At 41.5% G+C, this 23,765-nt stretch overlaps 1 protein-coding gene across 3 annotated transcripts in view; it reads right to left on the bottom strand.

Moving 5' to 3' along the window:
- The window catches only part of LOC147668284 (verrucotoxin subunit beta-like), a 276,812-nt gene that overhangs the window by 137,636 nt on the left and 115,411 nt on the right, over positions 1 to 23,765 (bottom strand). The window contains exons 2-4 of one of the 3 annotated variants that reach the window (XM_086948639.1): positions 20,051 to 20,173; positions 12,836 to 14,054; positions 12,030 to 12,787 (exon numbers count right to left, since the gene is read on the bottom strand). In XM_086948639.1, the coding sequence (XP_086804765.1) occupies positions 12,030 to 12,787; positions 12,836 to 14,054; positions 20,051 to 20,153 (2,080 nt within the window). In that variant the 5' untranslated portion in view covers positions 20,154 to 20,173. Of the gene's footprint in view, positions 1 to 12,029; positions 14,055 to 20,050; positions 20,174 to 22,558; positions 22,702 to 23,765 lie in introns of all 3 variants that reach the window. The other 2 variants (XM_086948638.1, XM_086948637.1) reach the window with 2 other exon arrangements.

Here is a 23,765-nt window from a genome sequence, read left to right as displayed (position 1 = left end):
TTTATCTGACAACGAGTTACCTTGTGCCCAGCTGGATATTCTTTGTGGCGTATAATACAATTCAGTGATTGTCCTATATAGTTGCATTTTGAGATTAGAAGAATGAACTATATCACTTAGATGGGTTAGGGCACTTCCGATCTGTACTGAATTTATATTTTGATTTAATCTACGGGACCATTTGGCTGCGATTTGAGTTGTATTTTCTCCCTTATCCTTGATGAGCCATTGATATCCCAATTTGATTAATGATTTAGTTTTTTCAGAGTAAATACCCTCAAGAATATCAGATTGTTTGACTTCCGTTATTTTCAATTTATTACAGAAAAAATCTCTCAGTTGTCTATATTTAAAGTGCATATCATCCGTAAGCCCGTTTGTAATTTTTAAATTCTCAAAATCCATCAAACCATTAGTACCGTAAAGGTCTCCTAGTGTTTTTATATCCTGTCTTATCCACCGATTACCCAAACCGTCCGAAAATATACCCGGAAGGCCAGGATTATTCCATAATCTAAGTTCAGCGTTGTAAAATGAGCTATTACTAATGTGCAGAATTTTGTCCCAGATTCTTATAGCATGTTTAGCAGTCTTGAATTTTACTCTTTTAAAGTAGTTTGGATCGTGGACCCGTAATAGAAATTGATTGGCATCAGCCCCCAACATATATTGATGAAAAAATAAAGAGGGAGTATTTTTTAATAAGCTCCTAATGCGTAAAAGAAAAGTAGCTAAAAAGTAAAAATTAAAATCCGGAAAGGTAAGTCCCCCTTTGGAAATTGGTAATGTCAAAAAGTTTACCGCCCTTCGTGCCTTTTTATACCCCCAGATAAAGCTACTACAGATGCCATCCAACTTTCTAAAAAAAAGCTTATTTGGTTGTAACGGTATAGCTCTACACAAATAAAGCAGCTTAGGTAAGATTTTCATCTTAATCAGGTTGAGTCTCCCTAGCAAACTCAGGGGTATCTTATGCCATTTTTTAAAACTCGCAGCAGTTTCTTTAAGGAATGACCCATAGTTTATTTCCACAATTTTCCCCACTTTAGCAGTAAGTTTAATACCTAAGTATACGGCTTCTTTGCAGGTATTGTAAGTACGTGTAGCCGGAGTGTAATTGAGTATAATTTGGGTTTTGTTGACATTTAATTTATACCCAGAGATTTTCCCATAATTTTGTGCTTCTTCTATAATTGCGGGCATAGCTTTACAGACATCCGATGTATATATTGCTATATCATCCGCGAAGGCGGTTAATTTGAGAGTTATATCCCCATGTTGAGCTGGTATTATATTGATTTGGTCGTTTAAAGCATTTAAAAAAGGTTCTAAAGATAGGGCAAATAATAATGGGGAGAGGGGGCATCCCTGTCTTGTACCTCTTGCAATCTTGAAATTATCAGAATCTATGCCTCCATAACTGATCACGGCCCGTGGTTCATCATAAATTGACTTAACCCAATCTAGGTAAGAGCCATTTATACCCATTTTGCTTAATACTGTCCACAGATATTCCCACCCCACTCGGTCAAATGCTTTTTCAGCATCTAACATTATCATACCGAGTGGGGTGTTTGTGGTTTCTGCTACATCCAAAGCTGTTATTGAGGTATTGACATGCAAAGTGGTATCTCTACCAACCACAAAGCCGTGCTGTTGAGGATTGACAATGTCAGGCATATGGGGAGCTAACCGATTAGCTAAGATTTTAGCAAAAATTTTCACGTCAGAGTTAAGTAGAGATATCGGCCGATACGAGCCACACTCTTTTTCCGGTTTTCCCTTTTTCAGAAAAAATATAATTTTGGCAAGTTTCCATGAGGAAGGTGCTTGTTTAGAAACAATAATTGAATTATTGACTTTTTGTAGCAATGGTGCCAACTCTTGATAGCAAAGTTTATAAAATTCACCTGGTATACAATCTTCACCGACCGCCTTACCTACTGGTAAATGGTCGATAGCAAGTTTGATCTCCTCAGTAGTAATATTAGAGTTTAATTGTTGGTTTACTTCAAGGTTTAACGCTCGCGGTGGTCCTAGATATTGATCAAGATATTTTACAATCTCTATTTTATTCGGTGACTCCTCTGGGGTGTATAAATGTTGGTAAAATTTGACAAATTGATTTAGTATTTGATCCTCTTGCCCATATATCACTGAATCTGATCCAATTATTTCCTTAATTTTGGTTTTCGCTTTTCTATCCGCAGTTTTAAAGGCCAATATTTTTCCAATACAATCGCCGCCTTCGTATTGATCTAATTTGTATTTATGTAATTTTACTACATACCTTTCTCTCAACGTTTTTCTAAGTCCGGCTTGTAATTCCGCCAATTGTGCTCTAAGCAACTCAATATTATTTTTTGAGTGCAATGTTGCTTCAGCCAATTGCGCTTCCAGGTCTGATAATTTAGATGTCATATTTTTATTCTTATTACGGTTTTCTGCATTGGGCCTATATACATACTGCTGGACAAACCCTCTAATACTACACTTACAAGTGTCCCATACCGTATTAATACTAGCTGAATTAACATTTAGTAAAATAAATTCCTGTATATGTTTTTTAATTAATGAAATGAATGTTAGATCAACTAATAAGTGTCTGGGAAAAGTGAACTTTCGTGGTTTTTCATTTTGATTTTCAATATTAACTTCCAAAAGGAGAGGGTTATGATCCCATGTAACTTTGGGGCAGATTTCAATCACACAATTTTCTAAAATGTGTTCAGAAGCCCATACCATATCAATCCTAGAACATGATCTATGTGGGGCAGAGTAGTAAGTAAAGCCTGCCAACCTAGGATGCTTAGACCGCCATAGATCTCTAATATTGTTTAATCTTGCAAGTTCTAAAATTGCAGCTCTTACTTTGTACATTCTTTTGAAGTTCATTGGCCCCGTAGAGTCTATTTTATAGTTCATAACACAATTGAAGTCTCCAGCAATGATAGTTTCCCCTTCCCATTCAAGTAGTTCTAAACTTAGATCTTCATAAACTTTGGGCTTATCAATATTTAGACCATATACCACACAGAGTACCAGTTTAACCTTAGCACCTTGCATCTGTGCTATTGCCCATCTACCTCTAGTATCTGAGGCAGTTTTAATTATCTCTAATGGGAGTGTTCTTTGTTTTAAAATAGCAACCCCCCTTATAGTCTCATTTAAAGAGGTACAAGCAACCAATTCGTAGCCTAGTTGGGTTAACAACTTTCTGTCTTGATATTTTATATGAGTTTCTGAGAGCAGCACTATATTAGGGTTATACATTTTAATCTCTTCTTGTACTAAATTTCTTTTACTTTTACTGTTTAGGCCATCTACATTCCAACATAAAATTCTTAACTTAAGCATTTATTTGATATACTATTGATCTTATATATATTGTTCCCCTTTTCCTCCATGTGTTTTACCTTCGTTAAATTTTCATTCCTACTTCTCTTAGAAAAAAAAAAACGTCAAATCTTGCAATCACATTTTTCACTTTTATCACCACCCCCCACCCTCGACACCAGTTGTCACCCTTGCCCCTGTGACAACCCCACCCCCTCCCTTGCTGCGACCCGTTCCTTGGGGGGGAGCTCCCCTCTAGCATTTGCTGCCGCTGAAGTGGCAGCACAGTGAAGAAGCATGCATGAGTGGCTGCTCAAACCATGTTTTAATTCATGCCTTATTATATCTATATTTAGCTCAGACTCAAAAAGACACACAAAGCAAAAGAAAGAAAGAAAAGAAGAAAAGAAAGAATGTAAAAAAAATAAAAGTGTAAAGAAGAAATTATATATAAACCTGCCCCTTTATACTTTAACAAAAGAGTGTAGCACTAATTTTCTTTTTCTTTTTCGTTTCTTTTTTCATTATCGCGGGAAATTTTTTCCAAACATTGTTCCGCAGATAGGGGATCAGTGAAAAAGACCACTTGCCCATCACGAATGACCTTAAGGCGAGCAGGTTCTTGAAGATAGGCCAGGCAGCCTAAATTTTTAAAGGCATCAATCAGCTTCCGAAGTTCCCACCGTTTATCCATTGTAGCCTTAGTTAAGTCTGACTTCACAAAAAAAGTGAAATTATCAACGGTGACAGGATTGTTAGGTTTAGCTTTTAGTGCTACTGCTTGTCGCAAAAGAAAGTTACCAAAATAAATCAAAAAAGGTCTCGGAAATTTACTATTTGTGTTTCTTTGGACTAAAGGAAGTCTATGTACTCTCTGGAGCTGGGAGTCCCAATCCCAATCCGCGAGGTCCAAGAAGGCCCTTTGGAAAAGTTTAACCATAAAGGCTCTCGGGTCTGACCCCTCAATACCTTCAGGTATACCGAATAGTCTAAGGTTTTGTCTTCGGGCCCGATTTTCCAAGTCCTCCACTTTAGCTTCCAGCAGGGACATTCTTGAAGTATTTTGTTTGACAGTTGATGTGGTTTGACTTACATCTTCTTCCACCTCCACTATTCGTGATTTAATATCTTCTATCTCTTTTGTTACTCCTCCTAAGTTTTGGCAGATATCCCTCATAGTTCCTTGTATCTTAGTATTATCCTCTCTTAATTGAAGGTATTGCTGTTGTATCTCCACTCTCTGTTCTATCAGAGTCTGCATAATTGCCTCCATTGATATATTTTTCGAAGATGTAGGATTTGAAGTGTCAGAAGCACTCGGTTGAGAGGATTTACTGGCTTGTGCGGTAAACAAATCGGGTACTGTTTTTTGAGAATTGAGATTTGTATCATCCGACACAACCTCCAAAGAATCGTGTTCCAAAGTGTCTCCTGGGTTAGCATCAGAGTTGTGATCTAGTTGTGTTTGGATTTTCCTCAAGCTGGATACTATGGTTTCATTAGCTTCATTTATCGTATCAATATTAAGAGTTGAAAGTTCAAGATCTTGTTCCTCACTGGATTTCACAACATCATTTTGTGTGGTATGAAACAAAGAGGTATCTGAAATGCCGATAGAAGAAACTCTAGAAGCCCCTGGGTAAATCCCAGTACTTGAGTCACCATTCCCTTCCTCAGAAACTGTGACCGTATTACTAGGTACCTCTTGGTTCAAGGAAAGTGCGCTTGAACTAGAGTCAGTTAGTGGATCCATGGGCCTGTTCAAATTTAAGCTTATAGCATTACTTAGATTGTCCTCCTGAATTTTACTAAACTGACCATTCAGCTTATCGGGACTGGCCCCCGAAAGTCTTAGGGCCATATTCTTAACTCCACCTTTAGCCTCTATCCACCTTCTCAGAGGGCTGTCATCTATTAATCGACTTTTTTTTATTTCCTGCCATTTCTTTACCTGTTGTTTTTAGTAAAAGAATTTTTTGTTTAGTCTTGACCTTCCTCTTGGCTTTCCTTGACACCAGTTTTTTGTTAGTTGTCGCTTTGGGTACCTCATTAAGCCCTTCTTCTAGTTCTGAAAGTTCCTCATAGTCGACATTTGAGTCTTCATCTGATTTAGCCCCAGATTCCTGTGATAAATCAATCACACCTTCTTTCTCCTTCTCTTTCTCCTTTAATTTAAGCATATCAGTCTGTGCAAATGCCTTGGTGTTGGCATTAAGGTGTACAGAGCCTCCCGGTTGATCTTGTACCATATGCAGTAGTCTATTTGTTAAGTCTCTCTCTGTTGGAGCCTCCATACTATTTGCAATCTCACTTGTCTTGGCCAGTTTTATCTCACTGGTTTCTTTAGTTACAGAGCTTGTTGGCCCCTTATCCATGGGTAGTTTATCCGAGCCTTTCTTACCACAGCGTGTCTCAGTAACAAGCCCATTATCTTGTATTACTTCCTGAGTAATCTTCTCTGCCAAAGTCTCCACAGATTTGTTGCATGGCACTATGGGCGCAACAAGCTCTTTATTGACATGTATCTCATCGGTTTTATCCCCAGTTTTATCGCTTTTGTCATTCTCTTTCCTCTTTTGTTTGCCGGTTGGCAGTATCTCTGTTATCCTTGATTCAACACATAATTCACCACTAACACCTCCTTTTGTAACTGTAGCAGAATCAAGTTGCACCCCCTGGCTCTGACTCTTATCAACATCGGCATCAACATTGCAAATACCATGGATATTTGAAGTCTTTAAATAATCAGGGTTATGTTTAAGTTTAGCAGTTATTTACCACATTTGTTTCTTTAAATGTAAATGTTTGTTGGGTCTCGATTTTATCACCTAAGGACCCTACCACCGTTACCCCTACAGCCGCTGCAGTCATAGTACCTGAAGGTGTTTTTTTTAATGTCAGAGCGGTCTTCTTGGATCTAGTCTGACGTGAGGACATTGATTCATACACCGCCGCCGATTCCGCCGTCTCTGTCTCCGTCTCCGTCAGCCTCTGCAGCCTTAGCCGTGTAGCCGGGAAAGTCCTCAGGTGTGCGCCCTGCTGAATCAAGGCTGGGAACGCCCAGCCGGCTGTGAATGTAGAGGGCGGTGATGAGCGAGCGAAGCTCGCTGCGCGGCTCCAAGAGCGAAGCAGGCTCCTGCCGCACCGCTGCAACAACAGCCAGAACATCGATCCCGCCAAGCTCCGGTCCCCAAACGTTCCTCTCCGTAAATGCGGGAAATGCAGTAAGCTTTCTTTCTCTCCTCTCATCCGGTTGCAAAAATGAAAGTTTTTAATCAATAAACATCCTCTTTGTCCTCATCCATTCCTTCGTGTAAGCATTGAGGCATTTGAACATTAAGGCAGCGTAGTAAGATTGAAGGAGCAGACCAACACATGCAGCGTCTTCACTCGGCGGCGTTCAACCCGCCATCTTGACTCCTCCCTCGTAGTCTCCGGAATTCTCCGAGGCCGTCTCCTCAGCAGCCACCGTCCGGAAATTCCATGGATTGTGAAATTTTATTTCATGTTTGAAAAATGAAGAAGATGTAAAATATTACTACAACAGTAATTCATAAAATTCGTGGCTGGAATTCAAAAGTATGAATTAAATACCTTGAAAGAAAGAAAAAACTTGTTTTCATTTTTGAATAAAACTTTATTGACAAAGTTTAGCTGAAGCTTTCAGCAGTCACCGATCAGTGCCCTGGGAGCCACTCTCGTATGGTTTAAGGTAGTGCTATCTATCTATATATGATGTTGCCAACCCGGATGGCCCTCTTCCTGTTACGAATTCTGCTAGGTCTTTTGTGTGTGACAGATGAAGACATTGTTTGTTTATTGCATTTTTAATCGCCAGGTAGTTTGTTGGTGCATCCTTCCAATTTTCAATTGCCAGCCCCAAGGTTTCCACTGCTTTTTCCTTTTAGCTATGCCACGGGTTAGCGGTCTCTCCGTAAATTGGCTTAAGCATTCTTTTTAAGCTTCCAGCTGGGGCTGTTATGACTTGGTAGAAGTATTTAGCATGTGTTCCCAAGCATTCCTTACTTTGTTGCTTTAGGCCAAACTACAAACGAATTAAACTGTTACGGTTGTGTTTGGGAAGTTTAAAACTGCGTTTGTAGGCCTGGCATTGTACTTTATCCAACATTGCCTCCATTTTGCCTGGAAATGCCTGTTGTGCATATCCTGCGGTTGCCCTGACCTTAGTTTGTAGTACTTTTCTAATAGGTGCTGACGTTGGACTCTGCATGAGTTCATTTAATTTGCATATCGAAAAAATTGTTGCCTGTGCTCTGGCCTTCATTTTGTGCGTGTGTGATGTTGCTTTGCCAGTTTCACTTAGCCAGCACCCGAGATAATTATATGAGCGCATGGTTGTGATAATTTCCTTGCCCACGTGCCATTTCAGTGAGGCTTTTTTGGGGAAGTGGCCAAAAATAAATACTTTAGTTTTTTGCGAGTTGATCACAAGCTCGTTGATTTCATGGTACTTATTAAGGGCTTCCAGACCTCTTTGCAGGCCAATTTTGTGTGGTCCATTACCACTAAATCGTCTGCATATTGTAAGATTTGCAGTTTGTTTCTCCCGATTTTTGGGGTTATAAGGCTGGCATTCAGAAGCTTCTTCCCCAGATCCGCAGAGTATAGATTAAACAGCGTGGGGGCGGGTACACAGCCCTGTTTTAGTCCACGATTTGTCCGGCACTTCTTTGTTATAGTGTTGTCCGCTAGTTTTACTTGGATCCAGGTATTACTATATAATGAAATGATGGCATTAAGGAGTCCTGCTGGGATGTGGCAGTTGCTCAATTTTTTCCAGAGCTTGTGTCGGGGTACCCCGTCAAAGCGGCTGAGTAGTCTACAAACCATGCAAAAATTGGTTTATTGTTTTTGCAGTTAGCTTGCTGGCTCAAATATGACATGGCCACGATGTTATCAATTGTAGAGCATCCCTTACGGAAGCCAGTCTGATAGTGGGGGAGGATTTTGTTCTCTTTAATCCATTCATTTATTATTATTATTATTATTATTATTATCAATTTGTTGAGCGCGATTGCTGCCCAGAGGCGTCCAAGCGCTGAGATTAAACAGAGATCTGACAGGGCCGAGGGTGCAGGAACTTAGAGGGATTTGGCAAATAAGGCTGTTTTCAGCTTCTTACGGAATGAGAGCAGGTCGGGTGTAGATCGAAGAGTGAGGGGGAGGGCATTCCAGAGCTTGGCGGCGTTCAGCGAGAACAGCCTGCCCCCCGACCTAGCTCTCTTCACTCTAGGAACAACTGCCAGAAAGGCACCCGTGGACCGCAGATTCCTGTTAGGGTGGTAGGGGGTGACCAGACTGTTGTTAATTGCTGAACCGGTCTTCCAAAAGGCCCGGTGCGTAATGCACAGTGCCTTGAAGGCCACTCTCTGCCTTACTGGCAACCAGTGTAAGCTTTTCAGGCCATGTCTGGCCGACTGGGATCGTGGAATCTGGAGTATGGTACGTGCCGCGCAATTTTGTACCACCTGAAGCTTCCGAAGAGTCATCTCGGGTGCCCCTAGGTAAAGAGCATTATTTGAGTCCAGACGGGACTGAATGAGGCCTTGTACTGCCACCTTCTTGGCATCAAGGGGCAGAAGTGGAAGAACCTTCCTTAGTGATCTAAGTAAGCCAAAACAGGTGGCAGACAGCCTGGTGGCCTGAGTGGAGAAAGAGAGCTTGTTGTCAAGCCATACTCCCAGGCTCTTCACACTATCCTTGGGAATAGGCGGTGTGCCTAGACCATCGGGCCACAAGGAGGTAAAAGGTACTGGTGAAGCTGGACCTAGGAGCATGAGCTCTGTTTTTCCTCCATTCAGTTTGAGGGAGGAGTTGGTCATCCATTCCCTCACGTTCTCCAAACAGTTCAGCAGGCCAGCCGAGGGATGTCTGTTGTTCTCTTGGGCCAATGAAACCACTAGCTGGGTGTCGTCGGCGTACGACACGATCTTAATGCCGTACGGTTCGACTACCCCAGCCAGAGGCTTCATAAGACAGACTTAATTAGGATTTTGCCTTAAGTCTGTCTTAAGTGTGTCATAAGTCAAACTTAAGACAAAATCCTAACTTCTGTGAATACCAAAAGTAGTAAGTTTAGGCTTTTGTCTTAAGTTAGTTCTGTGAATCAGGCCCACAGAATGAGCACCGAAGTGGGAAACGGGTTTGAGACCTAACGGAGTCAGTTCACAACTATGAGGGAAGAGTCCCCACTGTATTTACCAGACTTCCAGCAAAGATAAATTGAAGAGGGGCAGTCCTTCAAATATTTTGAATCAGTGAACCTTTATTTCTTGCTTGGCAGTAGCAAAGGTTAACACGTTTTGGCTTTCACATTGATCATAATCATAACCTTGTTCTAACCAGGCATCATATTTAAATAGATACGTAAAAGTAACAATGCACTTTTCAGTGGCGGATTACCAATAAATACAAACAAAATAAGTTAGTTTCATATTGATCATAAATATAAAAATAGGTTGAAGTGACCTCCAGGGTAGGATTTAGCACACTGGATCCTACAGGGATCCTGTGCATTGTTGTCACTTACCTGAAAGCACCAATTATTGCTTTCTTTCCATGGGAGGGAATAAAGAACAGTTTATTGTGTTACTCAACAGAATGGGTGGGATGGTGGAAGCAAAACCCCAAACCACAATTTTTTAAACACCCAAACTATCAAAACATCCAACATGTACCTTTGGTGAGCCCGCTTTGGTGTTGATATTGTTTTAAAAGGCACCCTCGTCAACATTAGACTCAACATTAATTTAGCTGAGTAGCAATTAAGTAACTAGGGCCACTCAATAACTAGGTTGAAAAAAGCTCAAATCAAGCGGTACAGAACTAAAGATTAAATGACCCAAGGCTCAAATTCAGAGTCCATAATCGGTAATCGGAATTATTCTAAGTCCCAAATGAACATCAAAATCATTAATATTACTGTGACATCATTTAGTCCTTGCACTGAAGAGGCGTGGAAGAAAGAACACAGAGTGCAACGGGTAGGGAGGGGGAAGAGGCAGGAGTGGACAACAAATGACAGAGATTTCCGCAAATTGTGACCTAACTAAAATAAGCTGATAAACACACGTCTGCACATCATTTTAAACTAGTTTCATCTGCATTCATGCTACTTCTGTATTATCGCATTGGATCCATTGTTAAAATTATTATTCAGCAACATTTATTTTCCATGAAAATGTACATTTTAAAAAAACTTGAACACATTTTCAGATGCTCCATTAAGTGTATAATTGTTGTCACGTGCATTCTGGGCCCCAACAGGAGACTCATCTCAGATGCATCAGGTGGGTTTGGTGGCTTAGTGGACTAATGCGCCCGCTGTAGGGCCTTGTGTTTAGCCTCATGGTCACAGGTTCAAATCCTGGTGGGTCCACTCAGACTTTCATCCATCTGAGGTCACTAAGAGTACCATTGGGTAACAATAACATCTGTTATTCAGTGCCAAGATGAACGTGCGCTTTACAAATTTATGTTATGTTATTCAACATGACAGCAATGGAGCCTGTATACACAGACAAGGAGGAGCTTATACTCACCTCCTCTCAGTCAGTCCTGCCTCTGACTCAGGTCAACCCCTACCTTTATGGGTCCACGCCCACTGAAGACTACAAGCGCAGACTCTTGTTCACCTACATACCTTCCACGGACTCCACTGATAGATACCAGGCCACAGATGATTAACTTGTGCTGGGGTGGGGGCTACAGAAGGAAGGGATCAGAAGTCTTCTGGATGGGGATACATCTGCATACGTATTGCAAGTATGAGGCTAAGAGAAAGCAAAGGATAATGGAATAGTAGCCTGTAGTGGTCTGTGGCTGGTTGGTCTGCACTCTCACACTATGCCTGTGTTGCCATTTACTGTAAATGGAGAGGAACACAGATTGCTTTTGAAACACCATACTTACAAGTAATCTGGTGTTGGGGTGGCTATTCTGTCCCCAGATGTTAACAATACTCTTGGGGTGCAGAATTACTGAGGATTACAAGTGAAATTCTGAAGTTTACTGAGAACTAAGGAATTACTGGTGAGACTGCTGTTCTCCACCCTGTCAGTCACCCTTTCTCCTCCATGGTTTTGCCTCTCATTTTGGCTGTTTTAAACAGCTGGATTCCCTATGGAATACCCCTAGGGCTATTGGACGGGTTAGGGGCCACACGGACAATCTGGTAATAGGGAAAATATTGTCTGCAGAGAGGACTGCACAGAGGTGATTGAAGCCCCTAGCATGTCTGCATGGTAAGGTGAGTTTAAACTGCTCCATCAGCTGGTGTGTCTATGCAGCATAGCTACATCTGGGCCAAGCATGTCTGGCTGCTAAGACTTTAGCAGAAGATCACTACAGATGGAAGAAGCAAGGGGAAATGAGGCAAGAAAAGGATAATGTTACAGCCCAAGGAACCACTGATCCATTTACTACAATAAACAAGAAAATCCTCTGCTCCTCTGGCTTTTACTTTAAGGACTCTTGCAATGTACTCACTGGTGTTTGGAGTTATCCTAGACTGCTAGTATCTACTGTTCTTTGTATCAGTCCCAGCCATAGCAGACTATGCTGTCTAGATTAGTCGATTACACTAACAATGATCTTACAGGTTGATATGCAAAGTGTCTTTACATTTTTTGTACAAGGCTTTTCAAGTTAGTGACTGAATTTTGATTGCTTACCTTTAGTCAGGAAAAAGTCATACTCTGCACATGAACTCGTGCTCTTACGCACACTGAACTTGCACAAGTTTGGACTTTCTTGGTCAAAAGTGACGATCGCAGATTGGAACTCAGTGTTATCCTCCGGATCTTGCAAACATTCAATATAATATTCACTCATATTGCTGGGTACCTTGAGAAGATTGGAATGCATCTGTTCAATCAGGCTTAGGAGACTCCATGGTGCATTTGATGTTAATATGGGGGTGGGGTCACTTGGCAAGGTTACCCATCGAGTCGTTACTGCTGACTGCCTGAACCTGTATGAGGTGTTCGGTTGCAGAGCAGTTATATTGATGGTGTTCTCGCCATCCTTGGTTTCCAACTCCATCCAGCTCTCTTCGCCCATCTTCGTGTACTCCACCCTATATTTTAATATTGCACCAATTCCTGAAGAGAATGCACCACAAGTAACCAGTACATGGTCTTCAGATACTGTGTCTATCTGAGGGGCAGCCAGTCGAGGTGGGTGGAAGTCGGTACTTTTCAGGACCCCCCCTTCATACAGGTAAATGGAGGTCCCTGCATCTGCATCCCCTTGATTGGTTGAAGCTGAAACTGAAGATACAATGAAGCATATCTTATTATTACCTTTATTATTGTGTGCAAAGTCGGTGAACTCTTTCACATTTGTTCTTGTTTTATGCACATCAGGACCGGTTAACCAACGTCTGGATTTTTTCTCAATAGGATCGGCAATGATGGAGGTTGGACTGGAGGTTGGACTGGAGGTTGGACTGGAGGTTGGACTGGAGGTTGGACTGGAGGTTTGCTGCGTAGAATGTGAGTCCAGCCATTGTTTTAGATCTTTTAAGTATAACTCTTCTTCTTGCAATAGAGGCAAATTGAATGAGACCACAGATTCGAGTTTAGGATCCAGCAAGAATTGATTGAGTTGGTTTTGAGACCACACAACTTGAACTTGTTTGGACTCTAGCAGTAAATTAAGGCAGTAGCTGAGATTATATATCTCTTCCTGTATCTCATCCATAAATTCACTGAGTTGCTGAGTATTAAATGGGGACTGCTCTTTGGTAGTCAAAATGTTGACCAGCGCACTCTGCTCATCTTCTCCTGCACGAATGGCGGGCAGAGCTCTAGCAAGGTCATTCTGGAAGAGGAGCCTGTACTGCCTGCAGAGATTTTTGAATCGCTGGATTTTATGCTTGAACTTGGGGAAGTGCACTGCAGCTGGCTGGGCCAGCAGGTCATTACAATGCATGTTGATATCGTTGAGGTCTTCCATCACAGACTGGAGATCTTCTATCAGCATGCTCGAAACACTGCGCACCAGCTGAGCGGCGTTAGAATTCAGGTTCTTCAGCGGATAGAGCCAGACCTTCACAGGAACCGCCTTCTCATTATTTGTGCCAAGGAGCGCTGGGAGGCTTTTATAGATAAGGATGGACTCGAGATATGTCGTGGGATTGTTTGTTAAGGAAAAGTCCCCGTGAAACGTGCAACTGATATTCTCAAATTTAGCATTGTCAGTGTCATTAATGTTGACCGCTCCATTCCCATCAATGCTAAACGATGGGATACTTTTGACAGCTACTGTTAAATCCCCGTGTATCTCCTGCTTGTTGTCATTAGAGGAGAACTCACGTTCAAAAATGAAGAAAGAATGTGCCCCATACAGCACCCCCGTCACCACATGGGTTGCCAGATTGTGGTCAAATACTTCTGGATAAGTGATATTGTGGGGACCTAATTTTTCCATAGTAAGTTGTTCAAACTTGGTTGTTGTTGAATATTGTAACGTGACTCTGGCCTTCTGCTTGGAGGTCTTCGTATCCTTCAAATATTTTGCAGATCCTCCCACTTCCACCAACCCCCCCAAGAAACTCGCTTTTACTGAGGCCGAGACATCTAGCACCGAAGTTTTGTCTTCAATGGTGTCAGAGAGGATGATTTTGAAATCTGTGTTGGGCTGTGGTGTTACAAGCACATCTTCCTCAATGTTCTTCGAGCCCCATAGACTAACACCTGAAAATACAAGGAAACAGACCCTGATTATATGAGGCCATGCCTTTGAAATGTCAGATACAGAAACGTTCACACTTCTGAGGCCTAGTTTAGTTCAGTATTATTCCCACTGATGACATCAGCACTCAGCATAAAGCAGCAGGTGGTGTAGGCCCATCAGAACAGTGTGGTACCAATCCACAAAGGCATTAAAGAGTGCATACTATGGGAGTAGTACTTCCCGTTCTCATGAAAGCCCCCGTGAATTGGCCCGACATGTCCTACTCTCAATAGGTAAAAGTGCAAAGAGGGCACAAACCTTTTTATATGTTCTGAGGATCTAAATATTCCAAAAGATTCACAATATAGATGTTTTGGGGCAATTCACAAAGACATTTAAGAGTGTTAAGTAGTACTGCAAGAGTAGTATGTTCCCAGCTCATGAATTGCTTTGTGAATTGGACCCTCTGTTTGCAAAGTGCTGAAATATCACAAGTATTTTTACCAGTGTTTCTTCAATATTGATTTTTTCAATTTTGTTAAATAGAGCATCTGCCTTGCATTCTTGCCAACTTTCCTAATGCAGGTGGTGGGCTACTGCTTCTAGCAAATATGATGGGACCCCCTCAAGAATTAATCAGGCCTGGGAAAGGAGGGGAATGAAACAACACAATGCGAAGAACAGATTTCCCTTCAAGGCCACACAAATGCAAATATGTCTCTAATTAATAATGAGATAATGGTGACAAAGGTACAATGATCTATATAATTCTTTCAAAAATACGGATTTTATTTCATTTTTCCTTTTTTAATAACTTATCATTACTTTTTATGTATAGAAATCTCTTTACTAATCCTTCACATATAGAAAATTACAATTTTTTAAAAAGAAGCTTTTTTTTGATACATGAACTTTTCTTTAAATAGAATACACAAAAAAGTGAAAAGAGAAAACATAATGAAATACATACAATTCATTGCTATATACAAAACCAATTGTCACCATTATCTCATTATTAATTAGAGACATATTTGCATTTGTGTGGCCTTGAAGGGAAATCTGTTCTTCGCATGGTGGGCTACTGCTTCTGCAGTAGTCCTACCGCCTACTGATTTATACCCGACTTATTGTTGCTTTCTTAGAAAAGGCATTGTTGGGCACCTGAAGTGTATGAAAAAATTAACACATGCCCTTGCACGGCCTGAAGGGAGCTGCCTGAGCCTGACGTGTTTGCTGCGATAATCATTTTGCTGCAGCAAATGTAAAAGATTTCAAGCACCAACAGAGTAAATAGAAGGTAGAATTCTACCATGTTGCTAAAACAGTGAAAATTTGCAGGCATATAAACATGACAGTAATCAAGCGTACTCTTACGGTGTGGACCCTACCAAATGCACCTAGCATGTATATGGATGTAAAGCCAAGAATCCCTTAAGAAAGAGCCATCCCCATTACCTGAGTGGAGAGAATGAATGACCCCGTCTTGGTCTCGAGTTGGACAACCACAAGGGTTGTCAGACCACTGTGTGTTGAAGCTTCAGCATCCATACCCCAGAATCTTTTATCATGGTGAAAGTGTATCCTCTGCTTATCTAGTGTAGGTATTGTTCTTTAATACCATAAAGATAGTCTCTCGATTCCTACCACAGTCAATATGCTGTGAGTATGATTATGTAAATGAGTCTAAATCAATACTTGCAACTATGCAAAGTAATGATGTCACTCTAGGATGAAGCTGACCATGACTTTTAAGCAGAGTATGTTCATGCTGTGATGTATGTCATGTGTAATAAATGAAGCTAATTTCAAGGAAACCAATCAACATTTATTCAGTACATAACTGGGTAAAAGGTCAGTGTTAGACCCATTATGCAGTGCAAGGAAGGAAAAATGTTAGAAAAAGGTCATTTTGCTACTAAGGCCTAGTTTGCGGTACATAACACCCTATTAGGAAAGGATCCCTTTTAAGACCATGTTACTGGTACATAGGCCCATCCATCAGACTGGTGCTGGGTACCTCAGATCAAGGATCTGATTCTATGCTTCATCTAGGCGCATTCGTTCAGCTAACTTTCTTCTGGCCAAAATCCCAAGGAGATAGCAGTCCAGAACTGGTGGCAGGTCCTTCTCATTTTTAGGACCATCAGTATTGAACAAACTTCCCCTGGAGTTGCGGATCATTTCAGCCACCTCCCAGTTTCAGAAGCAACTGAAAACAAGTTTTGTTTAATCAGGTGCAATGCTTAGGTCGCCGAGCCAGTCAACAGTTGAAGTGCAGAGTGCCAGAACACTCCCTGGAGTAACAGTTCGCTATACAAATGCACTTTACATTACATTACATTACATGTGGCACAAGAACTCTGCTGTCATTTGTTGGAGACTGATTACCTCGATCCCTTTCAACCTGGATCCCAGCCAAAACAAATTCTGGAAAAAAATTATTTGGAGGACATAGTACCTCAGTTCAAGCTCCTTCTCTTTGGAATGCCCATATATCTGTGCATGGAAGCAGATTTTACAAGCTGAAAAAATTAAAGACCTGGCTCTTCAAAAAATCCTCACCTTGTGCCAAGAAACCACCTGTGAATGTGTTGTGTATAAAAATCTTAAACATAACATTAATGAGGATGCAATTTGGGTGCCCACCATGCCAGCAGATCTTTGTGATCTACTGGTGGAATATCAGGAAACATAGAACACCTCCAATGGATTTAAAGATTGTAAAGTCTACTGGGAAAAATCACAAACTCAGGCCAGAGGAAAATCAAACAGGGGTAGGGGGCACAGCTTTCCTTGTGATGCAACACAGACCACTGGATACCTCCCTTATTAGAGATCCTTCAGACATTTCTTTTAACTATATGGTCTTGATTGTTCAGACCCCACTGTCACCTAAAATTCTAACCTGGTCCTGATAATGGCCTAACGCTGTCAAATTCTACAGCGTAATTTATGGTGCCTACCTCGTGATTGCCCAGAAAAATTATTCTGTTCTTAATGTATCAAATGCATGGACATCATTAAGAGTACAATGTATAGCATACAGAGGGGTTGGAACGTGTGTCTTTGCTTCTGATTCTACTGGGTCTATCTCGAAGGGCCCAAGGATAGACCGTGAACGAAACACGCGAAATGGCGCTCAATATCGGCCCTCATGTGAATCGTACACGATCCTCCAAGAGGTCTGGGAAAATTAAAACGGATGACCTGGGACGACATATCCTATCTAAGGGATCTCCGAGACCGGACCAGAATTTCCCTATCGAGGGGTACCAACTAGTGCTGACCAGGGTTGAAACTACACTTGGGGCTATAATGGCGGCAATAGAGGGTCTTCATCTCTCCCTGAATTGGAAAGCCCAAGCCTTGGAGCACAAATTGGATGCCGTGGCTTTTGGACTGGGAAATAGTGGTATAGCTTTTGTTCAATTCAAAGACACTGCGGAAGTAACAACATTCACACCACCCGTACTGATGGCGGCCAGCAACCCCATAAAGCGAGTGATGCGAGAGACCCTGGATTGCAAATTAGCTAATGCCCGTGTATTGGAGGTCCCGGTAGTGTCAGTGCTCACAATATTATCGACTGAGGATAAATCGCACCAGGCAATGTATCTAATGACTCATGTGATGACTCAGGAGTGGCTCGACAGGGTGGCCCTTTCTCCCTTTCCGGACTCAGTGCACCAGGACTTTAAACAACATCTGTGGTTCTTATCGACATAGATGGGATCCAGTGACAAAGAGACTGAGAAAGCCCAGCTATTTCCGGCTCGCTACTGTTCTTTCGAATTTTTCAAGATGGTGGCTGTTCGGTTGAAGAACATTTGTGTACCTGATCGAGAGGGTCAAGGCTGAGAACGGCCTGTCGTTTCAAGACTTGTATTCAAATGGTGGCAGTGTGGGATTCACGGTATGATGTTGGTACCGGGAGGCAGTGTAGGCGAGTAATGTATCTCCCAATTTTTGCTTGATAGTGAAATGATAATATATGCGTAATGGGGGAGGCTTAGAACTAGCGGGGGAGAGGCCGGGAGCCTGTACGAATGGCCCTCCTCCACTTACTTCTTTTAGTATTTGTAGATTAGATGGGGCAACAGGCACACTGCTAGCTGGGGTCAGGTGTAAGCTACATGCAGGGGTGCAGGGTGGGGGGTGGCGTGTTGCGCGCGTTGCGTTCTTTTTTATTTTATTTACTTTCTTTACTTACAGGATATCCTGACTGTTTTCAGTATTAAGGTGCCAGAATCAGATTTTTTTCTTTTTCCATACAAGTGTCTGTACTTTCTCCTGTTTACGATTTTAGTATCGAGGAGCGCAATGATCATTGATATCCTGATTTTGTGGGTGGAGGGGCCTGTGGGCAGCACGCATTGATATAGGCTAACTCAGCTAGTTTTATAATCCTGATTCGTCAAATGTGTGTTAGAGTCTCAGTGTCCTGCTGCAACGGCTGCCGATATTGGGACCTTTCAATTGTTTGATTCCTTGTATGTTTTGGACCGCATTGCACTTGACACGCTCTTATTGTTTTTCGTTTTTTTATAACACTAAAAAGAATTATAAAAAAAAGAAAAAAAAAAGAGTACAATGCATATATCACTTGTTGTTTGCACCCTTCTTTCCGCTGTATATACCCCTTCTTGTGTCACCTTCTCACGAGCATTTGTTCACAGCATTTTACAGGTTAATTGACATTTAATGTAACACAGTGTGTTTATCATTGTTAATTTGACCGTATAACCAAATATATGTAAAAAAGCATTTCCTCAATCAAATGTCTCCTGGTCTCTTGTCTCCCGGCTCCCCTTCCCCTGTTCATTGCTATTTATAGTTTTTTGTGTAAATTTTCTATTATACAAAATCCTTTGAGGCACTGTTGTATGCTATACATTATTTACCCTGGTCCCTACCGGGTTTACGGGTAACCTCCTGTAGTTTGTTACTGCACTGAACATATACGGCTTCCCCATTGTTTGTTGGTTTGGAGTTATTTTAGTAAATGCTACCCTCCCATCTAATTACATTTTTTTTTTATATTTGCAGAATTGTAATAAATAAAAAAATAGATATTTATGTTATGTATTAAAGAATGTAAACTTTTTTTGCATTAATATTTGAATTATAAAGGGGTAAAGAATATCGCATATATGTTCTGAGATTGTAATATTTCGTTTTTATTGTAAAATTCGGTATTTAATATATTAATGTATAGAATAAATGTTTATATTTATACATTTATATTAGGGATGTATTCATCTTTTAATTAAGTTTAATGTTGGTATGTTATGTTTGCACATACCTAAAATTGTTTATACTATAAGGTCAGATAACTTTCTTTAAAAAATAAATTTAATATAAATGTAGATTTTGTTCATTGTTTATTTTTTAAAATATGAAACAAGTGTTCTTCTACTATCTTGAAACATCTTATGCCATTTATAACTGTAAGAAGCTAAACTCCATTGCAGAATTATGAGGTTTAAAATATTCTCTTTGCTATATGCAAAAAAAAGTTTGGCATGCATTAGCAAAACCAACAGATCTGCCTTATAACTGAAAAAGTCAGACCTGTTGATTTGACAGTCCTTATTGATGACAATTTTTAGAAAACTTGATTTGCATATTATCCCAAGGGATTGTGTTTGTGGTACTTGGGCAAAATATGGATGAAAAAATATTGTGTAGACAAAATATTGTGTTGAGATTATCGAGGACAAAAACATTGTGAAGGTAAGTTTACATGTGAAAGCAAGTTTTTACTTAACTCCACTTATACATACATTGATGGTGTATATATTGTCAAGATACATAGATCTGGAGTTAAGAATAGTAAATGTACACTAATCTACGTGCACCTACCTTCTTGATATTTTGGTGTTCTGCATTTTTGACACAATATTCTGTCCACATGATATTTTTGCCATCAATATTCTATTAGACATCCATGTTTGTTAAGATGTGGTCTTAGTCACAATCATAAATACTTAACCAGCATATTGTACTTATTGTTTACCTGGAATCATGGAATCGTTGCGACAGTCATACAACATCCCAAGCCGTAGCGGCCGACCAAGTGTTGATAATGCCAGGGTGGAACACATATTGGCCGAATCCATTTTTTGTCAGATACCAAGAGCTGAAAATCAGAATCAAAATCTGAATGTACATTATTATCATTGCCTTTTGTTGCAGATATTTGTATACATAATCACTGAAAATCGAAGGGTTCACTCCTGACCTTACCCTCTCTAGACCACCTAAAAATGAATAATCAGAGATGCTGATGCTGCTGAAAAAGTTGACGCAGGACTAGAGTAGACGGAAAATATCTGGTAGAATACATTGACAACTGTCAGTGTAGGAACCATAATAAACACTGAGTGTCCCAGATCTTCATGAGCTTGCTGTCAGTTTGGGAGGAAGGACAAACGCCCAAGTGTCCTGAAGTTCTATGGAGCAGGTGTGACTGTGAGGTCAGTGTAAGGATTGGTATATTAGGACGGCCTATGGAACAGTTGTCACTATGGGAGTTGGTACAAGGACCTGTATGGAACAGCGGTCAGAACAAGAGTTCATTATCAAATCTGTACATCCAGAGCTGCTATGGTATAGTGGAGGCGATAACCTTTATCCTTTTAGGCAGAATAGGGCTAAAGCGATAAGGAAGCTCTGCCTAGCCTGGCATGAGCTCTCTATGTCACAGAACAGTTTGGTAAATTATAATTAGGGCTCCCGGTTTTATGGTATTTATTTTTTGCCATTTCCGTGTGTATTTATCCATATTTATTTTTTGGCCATTTTATCTGAATTTATCCACACTTATTTTTGCCACAAGCAAAAGTTGATGCTGCTGCTAGTATTTTTCCACATTTATTTAAATTGACAATGCACACATGCACTTGGTTGTTATTGGCCAACACATTACATTAATCTGAAACATTTGCCATTTGCAGAATGTCCCAAATACGCTTAAAAGTGCTATCACAAGCCATTTGTGTCAGAGCCTTGCAGTTTCTGTCATCGGCACAGAGTGTCAGATCCTCTCCCTCACTGAACTCCATACTGCCCCACTGAGAGAAACGCACTGCCTTCAGCTACAGCCCAATTGTGCCCCGCTATAAACACCTGGAAGCAACTCAATTCAAATTATGCACTAGACTAGAGTACCGTATTTTCCGGCGTATAAGACGACTTTTTAACCCCTTCAAATGTTTTCAAAAGTCGGGGGTCGTCTTATACGCCGGACACTAAATTTTTATGAGTGGAAGCAACGGTCCACCGACGTGGAACCCTCCAATATGACCTGGGCTCTACTCGCGCGCTCACACTCCCACGTTTACCGGTTACATTAATCTAAAATTGCACATGATTTAGTGCACAGTTACTCACCGGTACAGTCCCGTAGTGCTGTAGTGCCGATGGGAGAGGGTCCACGGGGCATTTCAGTATTTTCTTACTGCGTCTTCATCCTAGAGACACAGCGGTGTATGCGCTGATCTGGCGCCATAATCCTCACGTTCATCGGAAGTAGAGGAGCGTCACTAGCGCACGTCTTCTACTCAGTTCATGGACATGGAAAGGGGACTTCAGAAGGTTCCAGCCGGCGGAAGTGGGGGTCGTCTTATACGGCGAGTATAGGACGAAACCTACATTTCATCATGAAAAGTAGGGGGTCGTCTTATACGCCGGGTCGTCCTATACGCCGGAAAATACGGTAATATGCTGCCTGAAAAAAAAGTAACAGTGTACTGGAAAAAAGCAAACGCTCACAGGGAATATTACATAATGCTTTTACACTCATTATTCAGAAATCAACGAGTGAATTTGCTTGAAAAGCTAAGGACATGAAAATAAAAGTAGCGCTACAATGGCAAACTCTGAAAGGTGGCGCTAATGTGTTTTGGGTGTAAATAAAATCAAACTGGCCACTTTGCAACTACTCTGTCTTGTTTTATTTAGTTATGTATTTATTGCTTGCATCTTAAAAGCTTTTTTGTCTCCTCCTGAGGCTGCATTTTGGTGTAAATGTCAGACAAAGGCATTTGCAGCAAATTTGTTCCTCCTTTTTTGGATCCATTACACAGAGGAACGAATGACGGAAAGGAGAGGAAAGAACAATCAGGGTTTTCTACAAGTGAGGAGGAGCGCAACAGAAAGAGAGGGAAGAAGAGGAAGAAAGAGGGGGGGCAGCAGAAGTGGACACTTTCCTTGTCTTGTCCAATAAAAAAAGGAAGAGACCGCAACGATTATGGGCTATGCAGTCCAGCAACAAACTCTGCAAACACTCCAGTCTGTGGAGTGGAAAGGCTTTGAGTTTGTGGCCAGATTGTTCTTGCAGCCACACACACACAGTGTACTGCTCTGCAGTCCCGCCACAAACTCGGCAACACTCCACTGATGTAGCTAGGCTTTGGCACACCAGGGGGTGCTGGCATTCGATTCCTGCTTTTGCCGCCCCCAAAACTGCATACGCCACTGACTCCAGCCCAACCCCCATGCCCCCTTCCCCGAGGGAACTTACTTTTGTTTACGAAAGGCTGGTGCAGAGCTCACTCCAGGGGATGAGCGGAGCCCCGGAAATGGATGGGGCATCTACAAAAACGTTTCATGTTACTGTAGGCAGGCACAGCCCTGGAATCAGGAAGAGGGCTTGGCGAGGCAACTCTGCGGGAAGTATGGCAGTAGTATTTTGCCGTTTTTACATATAAATACAGACAAAGCAAAACTTGTTTTCCATCTGTATTTGTATGTAAAAATCCATTTAAATGGAAAGCCGGGAGCCCTAATTATAATCCCAATTAGTGAACTCTATCAGGATTATAATGTTGTGAGAAGAGAACACAGGAAAAGAAACAGTATATGTAGAAAACACTCTCACAATGTATTGTAACAGAAGATTTTATTTAATGTGTCGATGTGATTTAATAATGCTGGTTTCCAACTAGCCCAAGAAAGCAAAAGACAAAAAAATGATGGGTGGAATGCAGAACAAATCAAAACATCCACCTCCAGTCAAGAGATCTGGGTTAAATCCATCATTCTTTTGCTCACCATGCCACCTCAGTTTAGATCTTGCCATATGCAAATCAGTCTTGACCCTGTGCCTCATGGGAACACTCCAGACCGAACTGCCGGGCCTGGTCCTCCCTGGACTGGAAACAAGCATCCTAGGACCGGCTTCGGGGTTTCACCTCTCTTCAGCCAGGATAGCTTGATCCAGTGGCATAGTGAGCCCAGGACACACGTCTGGGCATACCTGGTGCACTTAGGGCAAGAAATCAAAAGACATGCAAATTATGGACAGAATGCAGAACAAATCAAAACATTCACCCCCAGTCACGAGATCTGGGTTAAATCCATCATTCTTTTGCTCACCATGCTACCCCAGTTTAGACCTGGCCATATGCAAATCAGTCTTGACCCTCTGCCTCATGGGAACAGTCCAGCCTGAACTGCCAAGCCAGGTCCTCCCTGGACCGGAAACAAGCATCTGAGGACTGGTTTGGGGGTTTCAACCCTCTTCAGCCAGGATAGCTTGATTCCAGTGGCACAGTGAGCCCAGGACCCTTGTCTGAGCATACCTGGCGCACTTAGGGCAAGAAAGCAAAAGACACACAATTGAAGGACAGTCCTTGGATGCTTGTTTCCAGTCCAGGGAGGACCTGGTTTGGCAGTTCGGGCTGGACTGTTCCTATTGGGCGCAGGGTCAAGACTGATTTACATATGGC

The sequence above is a fragment of the Lissotriton vulgaris genome, unplaced genomic scaffold (genome assembly GCF_964263255.1).
Source record: "Lissotriton vulgaris unplaced genomic scaffold, aLisVul1.2 SCAFFOLD_328, whole genome shotgun sequence".
Lineage (NCBI taxonomy): Eukaryota > Metazoa > Chordata > Amphibia > Caudata > Salamandridae > Lissotriton > Lissotriton vulgaris.
The sequence above is the reverse complement of the archived record's forward strand: the minus strand, read 5'-3'. Positions and strand labels throughout refer to the sequence as shown.